The sequence below is a fragment of the Lupinus angustifolius genome, chromosome LG05 (genome assembly GCF_001865875.1).
Source record: "Lupinus angustifolius cultivar Tanjil chromosome LG05, LupAngTanjil_v1.0, whole genome shotgun sequence".
NCBI classification, from domain to species: Eukaryota; Viridiplantae; Streptophyta; class Magnoliopsida; order Fabales; family Fabaceae; genus Lupinus; species Lupinus angustifolius.
The window spans coordinates 18,004,091-18,021,085 of NC_032013.1; the positions used below are offsets into that span (position 1 = coordinate 18,004,091).

The 16,995-nt window shown below is 30.0% G+C and overlaps 1 protein-coding gene across 1 annotated transcript; it reads right to left on the reverse strand.

Moving 5' to 3' along the window:
* On the reverse strand, nt 5,544–12,182 carry LOC109347949 (protein DETOXIFICATION 43-like). The gene is made up of 12 exons (XM_019588084.1): nt 11,944–12,182; nt 11,421–11,542; nt 10,018–10,317; nt 9,195–9,325; nt 8,955–9,090; nt 8,023–8,119; nt 7,845–7,945; nt 7,309–7,472; nt 6,771–6,959; nt 6,593–6,688; nt 6,231–6,352; nt 5,544–5,904 (listed from the first exon to the last, which is right to left on the reverse strand). The coding sequence occupies exons 1-12, from the start codon at nt 12,021–12,023 to the stop codon at nt 5,847–5,849; spliced, it is 1,596 nt and encodes a 531-aa protein (XP_019443629.1). The 5' UTR covers nt 12,024–12,182; the 3' UTR covers nt 5,544–5,846.

A 16,995-nucleotide genomic window follows, 5' to 3' on the forward strand; every position in this document is an offset into this window, starting at 1 on the left:
CGGGCCAGCCCGTTCGGATGGCTATTTTTAGCGGGCCGGGCTGAGGATTTTAGCCCAAAAACCCATATTCAGCCCGTTTTAGTAGCCCGTTTTTTAGACGGGCCGGGCTGGCCCGACGGGCCATTGTTAAAAAATAAAAAAACTAAAGTGTGTGACACTGNGGGCGTGGCAACTGGTTTCTTCTTTAGAATTTAAAGTTTTAAGCTAAGATGTTATGTTGTTATTGTAATATTGTAGACTTATGTTTGTGATTTTTTGTTTTAAAAGACATCTATCAAGTTTGTTGATTATTTTTTGTCTAAAAGTTTTAATTATGTACATTTTTGAGGGAAAACGGGCCAGCCCGTCAGCCTGCCAGCCCTGCAAAATATGGGTCGGGCTGGCATTTTGAGCCATTTTAACAATACGGGCCGGGCCGGGCCAGCCCTTATTTTGGCGGGTCGGGCTGGGCCAGGCCAGCCCATATTGCCACCCCTAATAAATATGGCAGCCTCTAACCTAAAGTAGGTAGCCAAATAATCAACCACGTTTTTCAATTTCTAATTAACTAGCAAGTTACCCGTGCATTTGCACTGGCCGTAATTTTTGTGGCATGGGTAAAAATGTACATATTACATGTGTATTCACATGATTAAAAACATACATGTTATCTGTGCATTCATATTGTTAATAACAAACATGTGACTCATACATTTTAATGGTTCAAACACATATGTTACCCGTACATTCACATTGCTAAGAATACATATATTAATCACGCATTTGTATAGTTAAAACACACAAGAGGAATGCTTAAAATTAGCGAATCATAAATAATTTAATCAAAATATAAATCAAATCAATTAATTATCATAATCAATTATACATAATATGAAATTGAATATGTTAATATAAATTGCAAACGTTTTTAAGATCTTTTTTAATAATTAGTATTAAAATCATGATTTTGAAATAAATCCATTGTCAGTTATTTTTTAAGGGAGTTAGAATATCAACATATTTCCTTATTAATTGTAATATCATAACTCATTATATGACTAATTGAAAAGAGGAAGACAATTCCGGCCATATATTTGTAGCCTCATTATTAAGTTTTCGCAAATTTATTATTTACAGTTATGCAAATTTATATCCATAATGAGCATTGCTTAAAATTAGCGAATCATAAATAATTTAATCAAAATATAAATCAAATCAATTAATTATCATAATCAATTATACATAATATGAAATTGAATATATTAATATTAATTGCAAACGTTTTAAGATCTTTTTTAATAATTAGTATTAAAATCATTATTTTGAAATAAATTCATTGTCTGATATTTTTTAAGGGAGTTAGAATATCAACATATTTCCTTATTAATTGTAATATCATAACTAAGAAGTAAATTGAAATGAAATAAGAGTAGAGAGATGAAAGATTAATTTGATGAAGATAGACTATTCTTTGGACAACCTATTCTCACATATATTTATATTAAGATAGTAGAAGAATGATATAGTGTGTGAGAGTTCATCATAAGAATCTGTGGGCATTTTGGAGGGGGGAAGTTAAGGAAATTGTGACATGTTCAATGATAACATGACAATGAGCTTAAGTTAAGGAGATGGTGACATGTGTTAATAACGGTTTTTTTTGTTATATAGATAATAGATAGATTAATAACATAGAACATTTTAGGAGGGAAAATGTAAGGAGAAGGTGACATGTGGCATGAAGGGAAAAAATGTCAGGAGAATGTGACATGTGGCGTGAATGAGTTTTTTTTATTATATTGTTAATAGATAGATTTTAGCATTTCTAATTTTATGACTAGAGTATTAATTTGAGTTTTTACCATGTGAAACAATCAAACTAATTAAATGTGATGGAATAACATTTGATCTATATTTTCAAGTTGGTGAGAGAGGAATACAAGTAAGTAACTATTATAAGTAGAGGTGAATATTGGTCGGGTTGGGACGGGTTAAGACTTATCTTTACCTGACCTTAAATGTTGGTCGGGTCATATTTTTGATCTCAGACTCGGCCTTAGACTCAAATGTGATGGAATAACATTTGATCTATATTTTCAAGTTGGTGAGAGAGGAATACAAGTAAGTAACTATTATAAGTAGAGGTGAATATTGGTCGGGTTGGGACGGGTTAAGACTTGTCTTTACCCGACCTTAAATGTTGGTCGGGTCATATTTTTGATCTCAGACTTGGCCTTAGACTCAAAGCTAATCTGACCCTAAATATCGAACGGGTCAACCTTTAAACCCGAACCCGACTCAGGCTCGATTAAATATAATGCATATTCATTTTAGATAAAATTTTCTCAATATTATCTATTATTATGAATATGTAATTTGACATATAAAATAATATACGTATATATATTATTAATCGTGTGTATATGATGTGCACCAAAAAAATCATGTACATGTGATGAAAAACTGAGAATCGGTGATACTTTCAACAAAAAATATGATATTAATCTATACGATTAGAATAGAGACACATACAAACATGATGAGTGAGTGACAATGAGACGAGTCAGGATGGGTAATGATTAGTCCCTATCCGACCCTAAATATTGACCGCGTCTAATCTTTGAACTCAAACCTGGGCCTAGAACCGAAATTCAAAACCCGAAACTAAACTCAGCGGGGTTGAAAATAAAAATACCATCCCCAAACCCGTCGGGTTTCGGGTAACCCGAACCCAAAAAAAAACCCCAAAAAGGATAAAATATTAAGGAAAATATGATATTCTTTTCGTGTAATTTTTCTCTAACATTTCTATTTTCTCTTGTATTATTTCATTTCTTTTATGTTTGGAGATCCAATAGTAGGTAAAGTGAAATTATAAATTAAAAACAATGGGCAAATGATAGAAATTTCAATTTTAAATTTCACTTTACCTACTATTGGATCTTCAAACATAAAAGAAATGAAATAATACAAGAGAAAATAGAAATGTTAGAGAAAAATTACAATGGGTTTAAACCTTACTTTAGGGCGGGTTCGGGTTAGGGTCTTTGCTATACCAAACCCGAACCCGAAATTTAAACCCGAATCCAATCACATTGGGTTTTCCCCGTTAAATTCAGGTTCCGTTCGGGCCGGTACCCATAGGTTCAGTTTTTATTGCCATCCCTAATGAGAGCTGACCCTATTCAGACCCGACCATGATCGGGTTGTACTGATTGAACGAGTAGGGTCAGGTCCTACTCACCCCATTTATACAGTTTTATTTTTCTTTTCTTTCACCTCTAAAATTTAACTTATAAACATATTTTACATTCCTTTGGTTGGAGCAATTTTAAGTGGAAAGAAGATAAGAGGAGAGTTGAGATTTCTTCATAGTTTGGTTGAAGAGAAAATTATGTTGGGTCCTACCATAATTTTCTTCTCCTCAAATTAGTGAGAAGGGAGAGTTTTGATTTGTAAAATAACAATTTTATCTCTACTTCCACAAAATTATAATAATCACATAAAAATAAAAAAAACTTTATCTTGTATATGTTTCTAAAAAATATTATTTAATGTGTAGCTATTATTTTAATTAAATTTCAAAATAATTATAAGAGTAAATTATACTAACACACTATAAGTTTTAGTGAAATTATATAAATAACCTCTCCATTTTTTATACCTACAAAAGAACCGCTAATTTTTATACATATATTACACCATTGCACTAACTATCTCTGCATGACAAATAAACGTAATATTTTAAACAAAAAAGTTGATAAATGTAATTAAGTTAAACAAAATATGATATATTATGGAGACAAATCCAAATAATATATTTTCATTATTTTTGGTTCATTTTAAGATGCATCAATAATTCTAAGGATATATTGATTAAATAACTCTTATACTATATTGTAGCGAATAAAAAATAATGAAAATCTATCTACTGATACATTATTTATATATGTTTCTACAATATACCATTTTTTGTTTAATTTAATTACATTTATAACTAATTTCTGTTTAAAAAATCATACTTATTTTTTACAAAGAGTTAGTGAGTGTAATGTATGTTTAAGAATTAGGGCATTTTTCTTAGGTGTAAAAAATTGGAGAGATGATTTATGTATTTTTACTAAAACTCAGGAAGTATCAATGTAATTTACTCAAATTGTAAAAATGTGTAATTATTTTAGCAATAAAATTATTTTTAAATTATAATTTAGTATTAAAGTTAATATGACAAGGATATTGTTGTTTATACTAGTGTTGTAAGAACCGAACTGCATAACAACTAGTCTGATCATTGAACAAAATTGAAAATGGTTCTAGTTTGAATTTGGGAAATTCTAGTGAGACAGTGTTAAACCTAGTTAAATTGGAATAACCCGGAAATAAACCCGACGATTTACTTAAAATTAATAAACAAAGAAATATTACTCTAATATTTTGTTTTATTTCAGTCCAGACAAAATGGAGAGATATTACTTCAATAATACATAATTAAATAATACAAATTTTATATTAAATATAATTATATATTTATTAATAAAAAATATTAATTATATATAAAATCATTCAGTTCGATCGGACGGTTTAACCGATTAAACTTGATACATGACCTCTTCTAGTTTCAAGTTGGCATATAGTTTCACACAATGTCTATACAATAAAATATTATTTTTTTCTCTTCTCTTTCTCTTATATCAAACAAGTATTAAAATATGTTCTCTTTCTATTATTTTATCTCTTATTTGTACTATTTCTTATTATTTTCTCTCCATCCATTTTCTTCCCTCAACCAACCAGAGCATTAGAGCTCATGGGACCAGTCTCGTGAAGAAGCTTTTGATTGTGTCAATGTTCCAGAATGGAAAACCAATTATAAATACACGAAAAGAAAAAAAAAGGAGGTGTGGAGCGGGTATGTCAGAGATTATTACTAAAGGGGAAAAGAAGGAACTGGGAAAGGAAAACAAATTATAGAAGGGGTAATTTTGAAAATAAAACTCTAAAAATAATACCAGAAAAGAGAGTAAAATCAATAAAATTGGGGTGAGAGTGGCATTCACTCAAACTTCTTAGTACATATAGAAAAATAAATAAATAAAGATTTGGGCCCAATCACTGCCACCCAGAACTTTATTATATATTGTTCACTTTTTTCAATTATAATATAAATTATTAATATGGATAAACATTGATTTTGCTTTATTCTTCAGTTTGTTATTCACGAAGAATATTTCCGTTCAAACTCTCTAGATTACGTAATGAACGGTGATTATGCATTTCGAGTCATTAGTCTCAGCAACTAATAGTTTCTCTAAGATCTTTTCCATTCAAAATCATCTGATTAATGGTTATTTAGTTTGATCTTGTGTGGAGCTAAGTCAAAAGTGATCCGGTAGAGAAAAAATAGTATAAGATGATACTTTTACCTATAAAAATAATGAGATTACATTTTTATTCTTGAATATTGAAGTAAAAGCAGAAATTTGCTTTGCAGTATTGGATATGATTCTTTTCCAAGTGATTCATATAGTTTGTGGGATAGCTAAAAAGAAATTGAACTAGAAAGATTGAAAAGCAATTTATTTTTCTCATATATAAAGCACACAAAGTTTACATCTTGAAAATAGAAAGAAGGGTCTTATTAATACCCCATGGTCACATTGGATAGGGAAATACAAAAATCAGAAGGAAGATAAAATAGCACAACACTTTCAGCATACCACTAGCATGTGGAGAAATCCAAGTCATATAAGATTATTACAACACTTGAGAAAATTTATCATCATATCTTTAAAAGACAATAGATCCTAAATGGTGAAAATTGATATAGAAGATATGCTGATCAACAATGAAAGTTTCATTGCTAGATATCACACAGACATTGGGTGGCTTCTGAGAAAACGCCATGGTCCAGTTCCTGTTCCCATTCTGCATATATAAATTTGACAATCAGAATTATAATTTTTTTGAAGTAAAAGGACTATATAAAAATTTCATGTTATGTAAAGACTAGTTTTCGAACGTTCCGAGGTGGATAATAAAAGTTGTTGAGGTAGTTACGAATAATCTTCATTGTAATTAATTCGTTGATATTGTCGATCCTATAAATATACTACAACAACCAAGGCTTAACCTCATTATGTGGATTGACTATATGAATTGAATGACACCATAACGTTCTATCATAAATCAGTCGTGGATCGTACAAATATGCCGTATGAAATATTTGTATGGTTAAGTTGGGGAAACTTTACCTCCAAACACCAGCCAGCATGCGAAGACTCATATTGATGGTTAGTCCAATCCAGATTCCAACAAAACCATTGCTCTCATAAAGAAGGAATAATGAACCAATACTTACTATTGACGCCAGGATCTGAAGAAAAAGTAAAAAATTATTACATAAATTGAAATCGATATAACACATTATGAGAAGAGAACTGTTATATGTACAACCGCAAACAACAACTTCGTGACAATTTCGACTTCATAAAACTAATCTTAGTACTATGTGTCATAAAGTTGGCCAGAAGTTGTCCTAAAGTTGTCACTTTGGGTTGTACAAGAAACATTTCCGATATGATAAGGAGGAAAAATAGAGAGGATGTGAACTTGCCAAGGAGTATGCAGAATATGCAAAATCAGATGACCCGTAGTAAATACCGTCGAAGACGAAGGCGAATGAATTGATTGGTTGAGTTGCAGCAACATACTGGTGGGTTAAATTGCATTAGTCTAAAATCACAAAGGTTAAATGAATATTACTGAGTCTGTGATTGTACAAAGAATAATACCGGCATGCCTATTTTGATGAATTGCACAACAAGAATGCTGTTGGAAAACATTCCAGCACCAAAGTATAATCCAGTTCCAACAAATAGAAACAGTATCACTCCTAACATGAAACCAAGTTGCAGGGTTCGCGCTGCAGCAGCGGCTACCTTTTCGTTGTTTTTCTCGGCAAAGGAACAAGCTAGGATTGCCTATGAGCCATGGAAATTGATTACTACTAATAATACATTTAGATTGCAGAATGAAAATGCAGGCATGCAGAAAACATGGCATCATATTAGAATAGCTAATAAACTTTGAGAACAAATTGTTTAGAAGCCTTAGCAATTTCTCAACAAAATATATTGAATATTGTATTAGAAAGTAAAATGTGATCCATACATATTTCATGGATGGTATTCAAGATTGTCAATTAAGCATGAGTGAAAATGTAAAATTAGTTGTAATAGTTACAAAAATTCTATTTTTCAATTTTATATGAGCTGCTTATTAATTTTTCTTGAGTGTAAAGTTTAAGAAGTTAAATATTTGTGTATGTACCTGTACAGCAACAGCCAACCCATCAGCAAGAAGGGATGATGTTAACCAAACCTGAAGGCATACTTGGAAACCAGCCATTTTAATTGGACCTAACCTTGATGCCAATGATGCTGATAAGGTAATACAGAATGTCACTGCTACAACTCTAGCCAACACCAAACCTCCTGTAATTCATCATGAATTTGGAAACAAAATCTAACATAAGTAAAACCAATATTTATATGTGTCCGTGAATGTTAAGATAAGTCTCATATCGAATAGGAATATGATTGAGCTCATACTTATAAGGCTTAGACAACCTTCACTCTATGAGTTTTCTTTTGGAGCTGGAGTTATTTATCGTAATTCTAATATAATATAAGAGTCAGAATCCAACTTTCATCTGATTGTCATGGGTCAAAAATAACCATTTGACTGTTTTGACAAACTTCAGTGGTTGGGTTACTCTTATCACCCACGTATCTGACCATTTATGACATCGATTGTAGGATACATTTACAATGATCAAATTTATGAGGAATGCATTAGCCCCATACCATTTTTAAGAAACCTGAAAATTTGCAAATCTTTGAGGCCTGGAGGTAGAAGGACCATTCTTTTCATCAATATCAACAACAGGGCCAAGGCCATCACGTACCTAAACGGACCACAATTTCATAAGTTAAAGTTGTACAAACAGTGAACATTGATTTGAAACAACATAGGAAGACTTACTGGGCTAGAACATGTGAAATTGCTGCACCTTCAATGCCCAATTTGCAATAAAAAATAAGTACCGGATCCAAAGCTACATTCAATGCATATCCCGAAACTGAATAAAACCATATACAAAATGAACCAAGTTAGGAAAAATGTTAATGAATTCATAAACAAAAGATTTCCCATTTGTTGTTTTGTTTCATGTTTTGTTTCTCACAGTCACCTGATAAGTTACATGAAAGCTAAGTTACCTAAGAGCTTATAAGCTAAGAGTTGAAAGTTGAGTTCATATGCTCTTGAGTCTTTTAACTTATAAGCTCCTAAGTCCTAAGTTAACTCAAGTAGCTTATCAAATACGAGCTTAAAAGATCATAGCTTATTAAAAAAGTTCATTTATCAAGCACGAACAAATAGTTTGTATTTTTGTCAATTAAGTTAGTTGACTAGGTTATAAGCTCCTTCCGGATATTACTAAAGACAAACTCAGTGTTTGTCGATTTGTTATGTTTTTCCTCTTGTTCAAGAAAACATTAAAACCATATATGCAGAGTTTGTATACTATTTTCACTTGCATGCTCTAATTTATGTCTTCTTATTCTCCCAAACAATGATTCAAATTTCAGCCTGCATCACATGATATGATATGACCGCAATGTTGTAGTTACGGTAACTGTCACAACCACATCAGACTGCGATTGCATGGTGACGTCGAATCACAATGATGTGGCTGCATTGGGCTGCAATGCGACTATATCGGACCGCAAGGTAACCGCATCGAACCAAATCAGACCGCATTGATTTCAAAAATATTTTTTTACTCATAGAATAATTCACACCGTAACAGCCACAATGACCATAATTGCAGTATCACAACACAGCTGCAATTTAAAACACTGCTTAAATGTTCATCCTTTCCTAAACATTTTAATTTTAATATTTGGACTCACGAATGACATATAATGGAGTTGTTGCATCCTTAAACCCTCGAAAGATTCCTTGCATGACCATTGAGAGAAGCACCGCAGGAGAACCCAATGCTCTCAATCTCAAGTACTTTCCTGCAGGAACTAGCATAGGAGAGTTCTACAAAAAACCATAAATATTGTAACTTAGTTAAAAAAGCTTAGACAATATGCATATAATATGTAACATATAACTCTTGCTTCTTGGTAATGAAAAAAGCTTACATGTTTGAGGCCCATTGCAAATAATAAAGGCTTTTCTGCAAATATAAGGATTGCAGCTTGAAAGAGGCCAAGGATTAAGCCAAAAAGTAGTGCTGTTGATGCTGAAGCTAGACGTCGCTTCTTCTTTGGAGCTTTTGTATTGGTATCAAATATTAATGGGAATTGGTTATCATTGAATCATAATGTCAAAAATCATAATACTATCAAACTTTAATTTCAATGCATGCAGGGACTGAACAAGGAAAAATGAACATGGGGATTTTTTTTTACAAAGAGAGTCATGGATAACACAGATAAAAAATGGACAGTCCAGTACCAGAAGTTTCTACTAGTGAGGTTTGAGGAGCTTAATCATACAAAACCTAACCCAATTAATCGGGAGGTTGTTTCAAGAATTTGAACACTAAACAAATATGAAATGCATAAATAAGTTATAAAATAATGATTTATAGAATATGGAATGCATTCATTTTGCTGCAAGTGAATCCATAAAAAGCTAATTTGAGTATTTTAAATTGCACTCCGCAATCATAATATTCTGGTTTCAGAAATCTTCCTAATAATGTTATAATCATAATTGGGATTGTATGTGCCATATTTTCCCTTTGACAATTATGATAAACAAAACTTCAATCACAATTTAAAACACGGGTTAATATTGATCGGATTAAATTTTAGTGTTGTGTGTATCTATTAGAGGTGCATACAGCATGTGCATGTAGCCATATACACAACTTTATTTTTTATAACATAGTATAAAAAGTAACATTGTTCAAAATTCCTGGACAACTATTTTCATGCTAGAAAGAGACAAAGAAAGTACCATCTCCTTTGTTTGTCACATTCTTAGAAGCACCATCCACAAGCACTTTTATTTCACCATTTACAGCCAAAGATTCTTTTGGAGTCTCATTATTGTTCTCATTGGTTACACCTTTTTCTACCTCATCAGCCTTAATGATTTCAGTTAACTTCTTTTCTGCTGCTAAGGCATTGATTTTTTCTCTAGTATCTTCCTCAGCCACAAATGAAGTTGTAATACTGACTAAAGGGAATACTGTAATCCTTAAAGCTTGATTGAACAAAGCAATGGAAGCTCCTGTAGCAGCAAGTTCGACTGGTCCTAAAACCATGAGAAAGAACAAGTCAACTTAAATAGCTGAGTGTACTAAGATATTCTACATATATACAACCCCTTTAGATATTTGCATAGCTTGCAATTGATATCACTCGGTGCATGAGCAAAAATAAAACATATAATTACATGGTTTGTATCGTGTATTGGGTTCGGGCTGGGATCCTTCGGAGAGGTCCAATATTAGAATATGAGACCCAAATTTATTTCATTAATTGTAATAAGTTTTTGTCTAAAAATATTTTAAAATCTGAACTATCAATTTTTAAAACAATTCACATGTCACAATCTTATGTGGTAATGGATCCTTCAGTAATGAAGATGATCCATTTTCATCATGTCCGGGTTTCATGAAAAAAAGTTTTTATAATAATATAAAAAGTAATTAATGTGAAAATTTTATTATATTATTCATCATTCATTTAATTTTTTTGTTTTTGAAAAGACACTGATAATTAAATATGAGTGTTAGTATATAAAATTCATTCACCGTTATTACATGGATCTTTCTCTTTCGTAATAAAGGCTCATGGATGGTTAAATTCCAGGAGTTAAATTTATTAACCTCATAAAATTAGGACTAGTTCATTTGACTATGTGACTTAGAAGTAGACTTTGGTAGTTGAAATTATTATTTTTTATTTTCCACTTCATTGAAACATTGGTGCATAGAAAATTTAGTCTAGATGACGTGAGTTAGAATTTCCCAATTTAAGCTATCTAATTTAATTTCAGAGTTGTGTCATTTGTATATTAAAAAATGATAACTTTGTTGAAAGTTATCTTTACTTCTCATCTATTTTCCATCTTTTATCTCTGCTAAGATTTCAAAAGTCATGTAAAAATCAAAGGAATAAGAAAGTTTCGCACTTAAAAAACAAAGCTCATCTCATACTAATTGTACATTAAACATTACTATTTTTATATTGCATTATTTTCTTTCAGTAATATTCAATTTCAAATTTATTATAGTTTTAAATTCAAAATTTCTCATTATGCACTACATTAAAAGTATAATTTTAAATAAAATATAAAGATTTATTTTCATTATTTAAAAATATATATATTTAATATAACAGAGATAAACATACCCAGGTGGCCTATGAATGCTGTATCAATCAGAGAAGCAAGAGGATCAGCAGCAACAGCTATTGCAGCAGGGATTCCAATCACCAGTATCTCCTTAGTAAGGGAGTCAATCTTGAAAGCAAGTCTACAATTATATATCAATAGAAACAAGTCTTAGTATTTTGTTAAATTACATGAAAATAATATGAGTTTGGCATAATTGCATAAAAATGCAGATGATGTGGTAATAATGGCTTGTTGTCCCAATTTTGATTGTGGAGTATAATTTAAAACACTAATATCATACATATATCTAATTAAGATTGCCACTAAATATAGAGACTTTTAAGACTAGAGTGAATATTTGTGTTTATCTCATTTTAGATATTATCTCATATATGGCCCAATAATAATTAAGCAAAAACAAATCTTCGTTATTTCATAAACAACATGAATGATGAATTTTCAAAACTTCTAACCGACATGATATATTTTTATTAGCGGAGGACAATATGAGACAACAAATCTTGGTTATTTCATAAATACCTTGCATCTTTGAAGAAAATTAAGAGAGGCCTTATCCAGCTTCTCTTGGTGGGTGCATTCAAAGTGTCATTCTCTGCCATGAAATAATAAGTTCTAGACAACAAACGAACTAAAAGATATATAGAAGTGCTTCTGATATAGAGATAGTTTAAGTAATATAAAAGATGGTGCAAGATGCAGAAGACTTAAGCTAATACACTGCAACTTACACCAACTAGATACCAAGTATCTGTTATATTCTTGCAATGAAATAACACACCCGGGTATTGCTGTATTTATAGTAGTCATTGCATAAATTGAAAGGCCAAAAGAATCATGCTTGTGTCCATAATTATATAAACATATTTTCGGGAGTATATATGTCCTAACCACTATTATGTACTATTTAATTATCATTTATCAAAAAATGTAAAATTAATATATGTATAATTCATATTTTAATTTTCTGACTATAAAAATAAGAAGTGTGTGAAGTACAAAGTTTGAGAAAGAAGATGATTCTTCTGTATTTTCTATCATCATGAATTGAAAGAAAACCATGGTAATAATGACGTATATATTATGGTAGTCAATGTCAAATTACATAAATTGAGGAGTTAAATGTAGAACTAGAGTTCAGTTAATGGCGAAAGGGTTGTCTGACAAGAGTAGCATTACATTGTCTTTATTATAAACCTTCCTCAGATATTATCATGATTGTTGTCTTTATCATATAGTTCGTATGTAATGTTGGAATTCTATTCTTTATGAATATGTTTAAAAATACTTACACCGACAAATTATTATTTCACAGAAAATAATTACATTGAATTAAACATTCATTTTGCCCTACAAATTGGTTCAAACTGGCAAAAATTTAAAGCAGGTGCCTTAAGAAGAGAGAATAGAATGAGAAGAAAGAAAAATATCTTGTTAATATTATATAAATTTTAGAGTAAATTACACCGATACCCCTGAGTTTTAGCAAAATTACACAAACCACTCATCACTTTTCTACTCCTACACAAACCACCCTTTCATGAGAAATAAGTGTAAATTTTTTTAACAAAAAATGTGATAAATGTAATTAAGTTAAACAAAACATGGTATATTGTGAAGACAAATCCTAATAATATCTGAGTCGGTACCTCTTTATTATTTTTGGTTCATTACGATATAGTATAAGAGCGATTTAAACAATATATCTTTAGAATTGTTGATGCATTTTGTAACAAATAATAATAAAGATACATTAATTTATATATTATTTGAATTTTTCCACACAATATACACTGTTTTATTTAACTTTATTGCATTTATTATATTTTTTATTTAAAAGATTACACTTATTTCTCATGCATAATGATTAGTGTAACGAAATTATAAAAACTAGGGCAAGTTTGTGTAGGCGTAAAAAAGTGAGAGGTGATTTATATAATTTTACTAAAAAGTAGGGGATGGCAATATAATTAACGTGTGAACACAACACAAAATGTAAAAAAACAAAATGTTGGTGTCATTTTTAAACTAGAAATGGCGTGCTTGTTATTATCATAATACATGTATTTCCCTTAAAACCATTAGTGCCACTTGGGGGATTCGAGTGCATGAGCTTTCCTCTAACACTATTTTAAGATCAAATTCTAATCATTAGGCAAAAAGTATTTCATACTAATTGTTACTTTAACATAAATAGATGGAGTTAGAATACTCTGTAGTGGCTGAGATGTGAGTACATAAAAAACAATATAAAAATAGGATGATATAACACTTTTATAATTTAGATATAATGACATGATATTTTTAACTTTTGATATAAATGTAAAAAATCAATTTATGTTTGTCATTGCCAATGCACACATTAAACTCATTATTGAATGGGTTGATTACAAATATAAAATACTATAGAATGATTAGACAATCTCTAACAGTTTATACTAATCCTTATCAAACTTTATTTAATGCAACAAGAAAAAAATAACTATTGAAAAATAGTTAGTAGATCATGATTTTTAAAGTGATAAATAACATAAGAACATTATTAAGAATGTTAAGTGAAATTAAAACGAGAGGTGATATTCATTACTACTTAAAGTTAAAATGAGAGATGGACATATATTTCTTTGGAAAAGTATAGTTCTACTTAAAATAAGAATTAATTTAATCTTAAAATACTTTTAATTTAATATGTGAATATCTATTTTTTATAAAAAAGTTGTCTTATGTATTAGATCATGAGATCCGGCATGCACACGCAAGAAGAGAAACGTAAAGATACAACTAGCCATGCATCTGGTTATATATAATTTATTTAATACATATCAAGAGACTTAGAATGCATGCATATGGCAAAGACTCTTCAACGTGATATGCATGGTCCATGGGGCCTGAAATTGTAGTCGAAATTTATTTACTTTACATTCAGCTTGATTTATTTCAGGATTAAAGGTTAAGATATCAGAATTTCAGAGGTAAAAATTGGAATTGTTTGGGATTTTCAAGTTAAAGTTACTTTCAAGTTAATCAGGATATCAATTCTTTAGAAAGAACAAGCGAACATTCAAATAGTAAAAGAGAATAACACAAAACACTTGATAATGATATTCAGCGAATTATGCCGTCTTCAGGAGCATTGAAAGATTATCACTATGTATTAGAGAATTAAGATTTGTGTTTAGCTATTGTTCTACATTAAGTTTAATTTACATAGCATAAATATATAGATATCTACCTCAACCATTTTACATCAGTTCAAACTCATAACTTATATCGTTGCTATCTAAAAAATATGAGTCACTGCACAATATTCTTTAATATATAGTAAAAAATGTTGGACTTAATTATTTTTTTAGTGTTAATTACTTTGTTTATATTTATTATACTATGTCTTAACAACACTGCTGCTTTATAAGAAAATGTCTTCAAGACATACATTAATGCAACTTTTTTTAAATACAACATTTTTTTTAAATCAACTTTGTCAGACCCCTTTTCCAATTTACCTAAATCTTCATATATTGAGATTTCCTAATCCAACATCTCATCATTTTGAAAACATTAATCCCCACCAACCATGGTTGCAACCCCACCCACAAACTAATTCTTCAAAGGAATATCCGCCCCATTATCTTACCTCGTTAGGTTGCACCATCAGCTTCAACCAGTAATATATGATGAGCTAAAGTTTGTTATTCTTTATGTAGCACTCATTTTTATTTATTGGTCGGAAAAGTAAAACATGAATTTAATATATATTAGCTTCATATTTAATTTTTTGATCAACGAGAATAAAAATGTGCATGAAATGATACACATGTTGAAGCATTAGACCTAAATTAGAGTTGCACCATTAGTGTTGAAACATGGATCTCCATTGAAACACAAAACTTGAACAATCTCACAACTCAAAGACGAAAGAAAAAGCTCATAGAAATTTTATTGAATGAATGAATCAAAATACAAAGTAACTTGAAGGTTTATATACAAATCAAAAGAGTGAAATCGGATTAGTGTCCTTGTGACTCTCGGTCAAATTTGGTGCAACTGATGTATGTTGCGCACGAGGCTGACTCGTGATGATCATCTTCCTTCTTCAACAATTAGTGGAAAAGGGATTTTGAATTGAGAATTTAAAAGGGGTATATTATCACTATTTAAATAAAGAGATGTGATATTTTTATAAATATTTTTAAGGAATTGAAATTGAATGATGTTTAGATGATGCAAAAATATTTTTCCAAATAATTTTTATGTTTAATTTCAAGAAATATTTTCTATTTTTATTTTCTTTTTTCATTTCCATGTTTTTATTGCTCACAACATGTTTTATATTATAATTGCAAATAATTCAATTCTAAATGTTAACCACTTATAATCAAGACAATGATTAGGTGATGTCTTCTTATTTGTATTTTTTGTAATGAATTTTATGTTAATAATACATTGAACACATTTAATTATTGGACTTGTTCATTACCTATCACAAAGATGAAAATCCAACTTTTGAAGATAATAAATTATGTGATTCAATTTGGAAATCAGATTTTCAAATTCAGTTAGTGAAAATAATTGATTTGGAAAGTTGATTTTCAAAATCAGACAAATTAACTAATCGATTTTGAAATGTGACTTTAAAAATTAGGTAAGAAAGAAGTGATTTCATTTATCTTTTCCATATCGATTGAACGTATGACTGAAAAGCCTTTACTTTCTGCATCGCCTAGAACTACATCATTGGTATGCTCGATCTCAATACGTCATATTAACGGATGTTAAAATACTTTATCCACTAATACCACAACCATACTTGGTCAAGGTAAATATCACCATAAACAGTATCTAGTTTTTTTATTAGAAAAAAATAGCTTTTAGATATTTAATAAATTATGGAAGAATTATGTATTTATTCCACATAGCAGACCAATATATATAGGTACAGCATCTGCACAATATGTGTGTCATATCAGAAATATTACAATTGCTTATTTTATCTCCTTAAACTATGCCTACAATGGCTTAGTGAAAGGTACAACAAATCACCTAATTGATATGTAATATACTTAATGATAGACACATTTTTTGTTTCCTATTAATATTCGACCCAACTTATCTTTTTAAGTAAAAGTAAACTTTTATCATGTTGAATGGTATAGTTAGGAGGATTTGTAAAAAGTTATTATCGTGGTACATATGTATGGTGTAAAGTTGTCTTTAGGTTAAAGTTTCTTATATGGAAGGGATAGTTGGGCTATAGACAATATTAAGGTTGTTAGGAAATAAAAAATACAGAATATATAATAATAGACACGTTTGTTTTCTCTCGCATAATCTCTTATAAGTAATAAAAAATTTACTAAGAAAATTAGTCTACAAATTTTTTTTACCTACAAAAAAAAAGGCAGTAAAGTTTTTGAACTAATTATTAATAACTATCAACTTATCACATGTCACATTCTTATTTTTAAGTTGATTAGGTTAAAAATATCATTTTTCAATTTCTTATACCTTATCTCTCTCTATTCTTCTTCATATAATATTACATCACCAATCTCAATTTTCAATTTCTCTCACTTT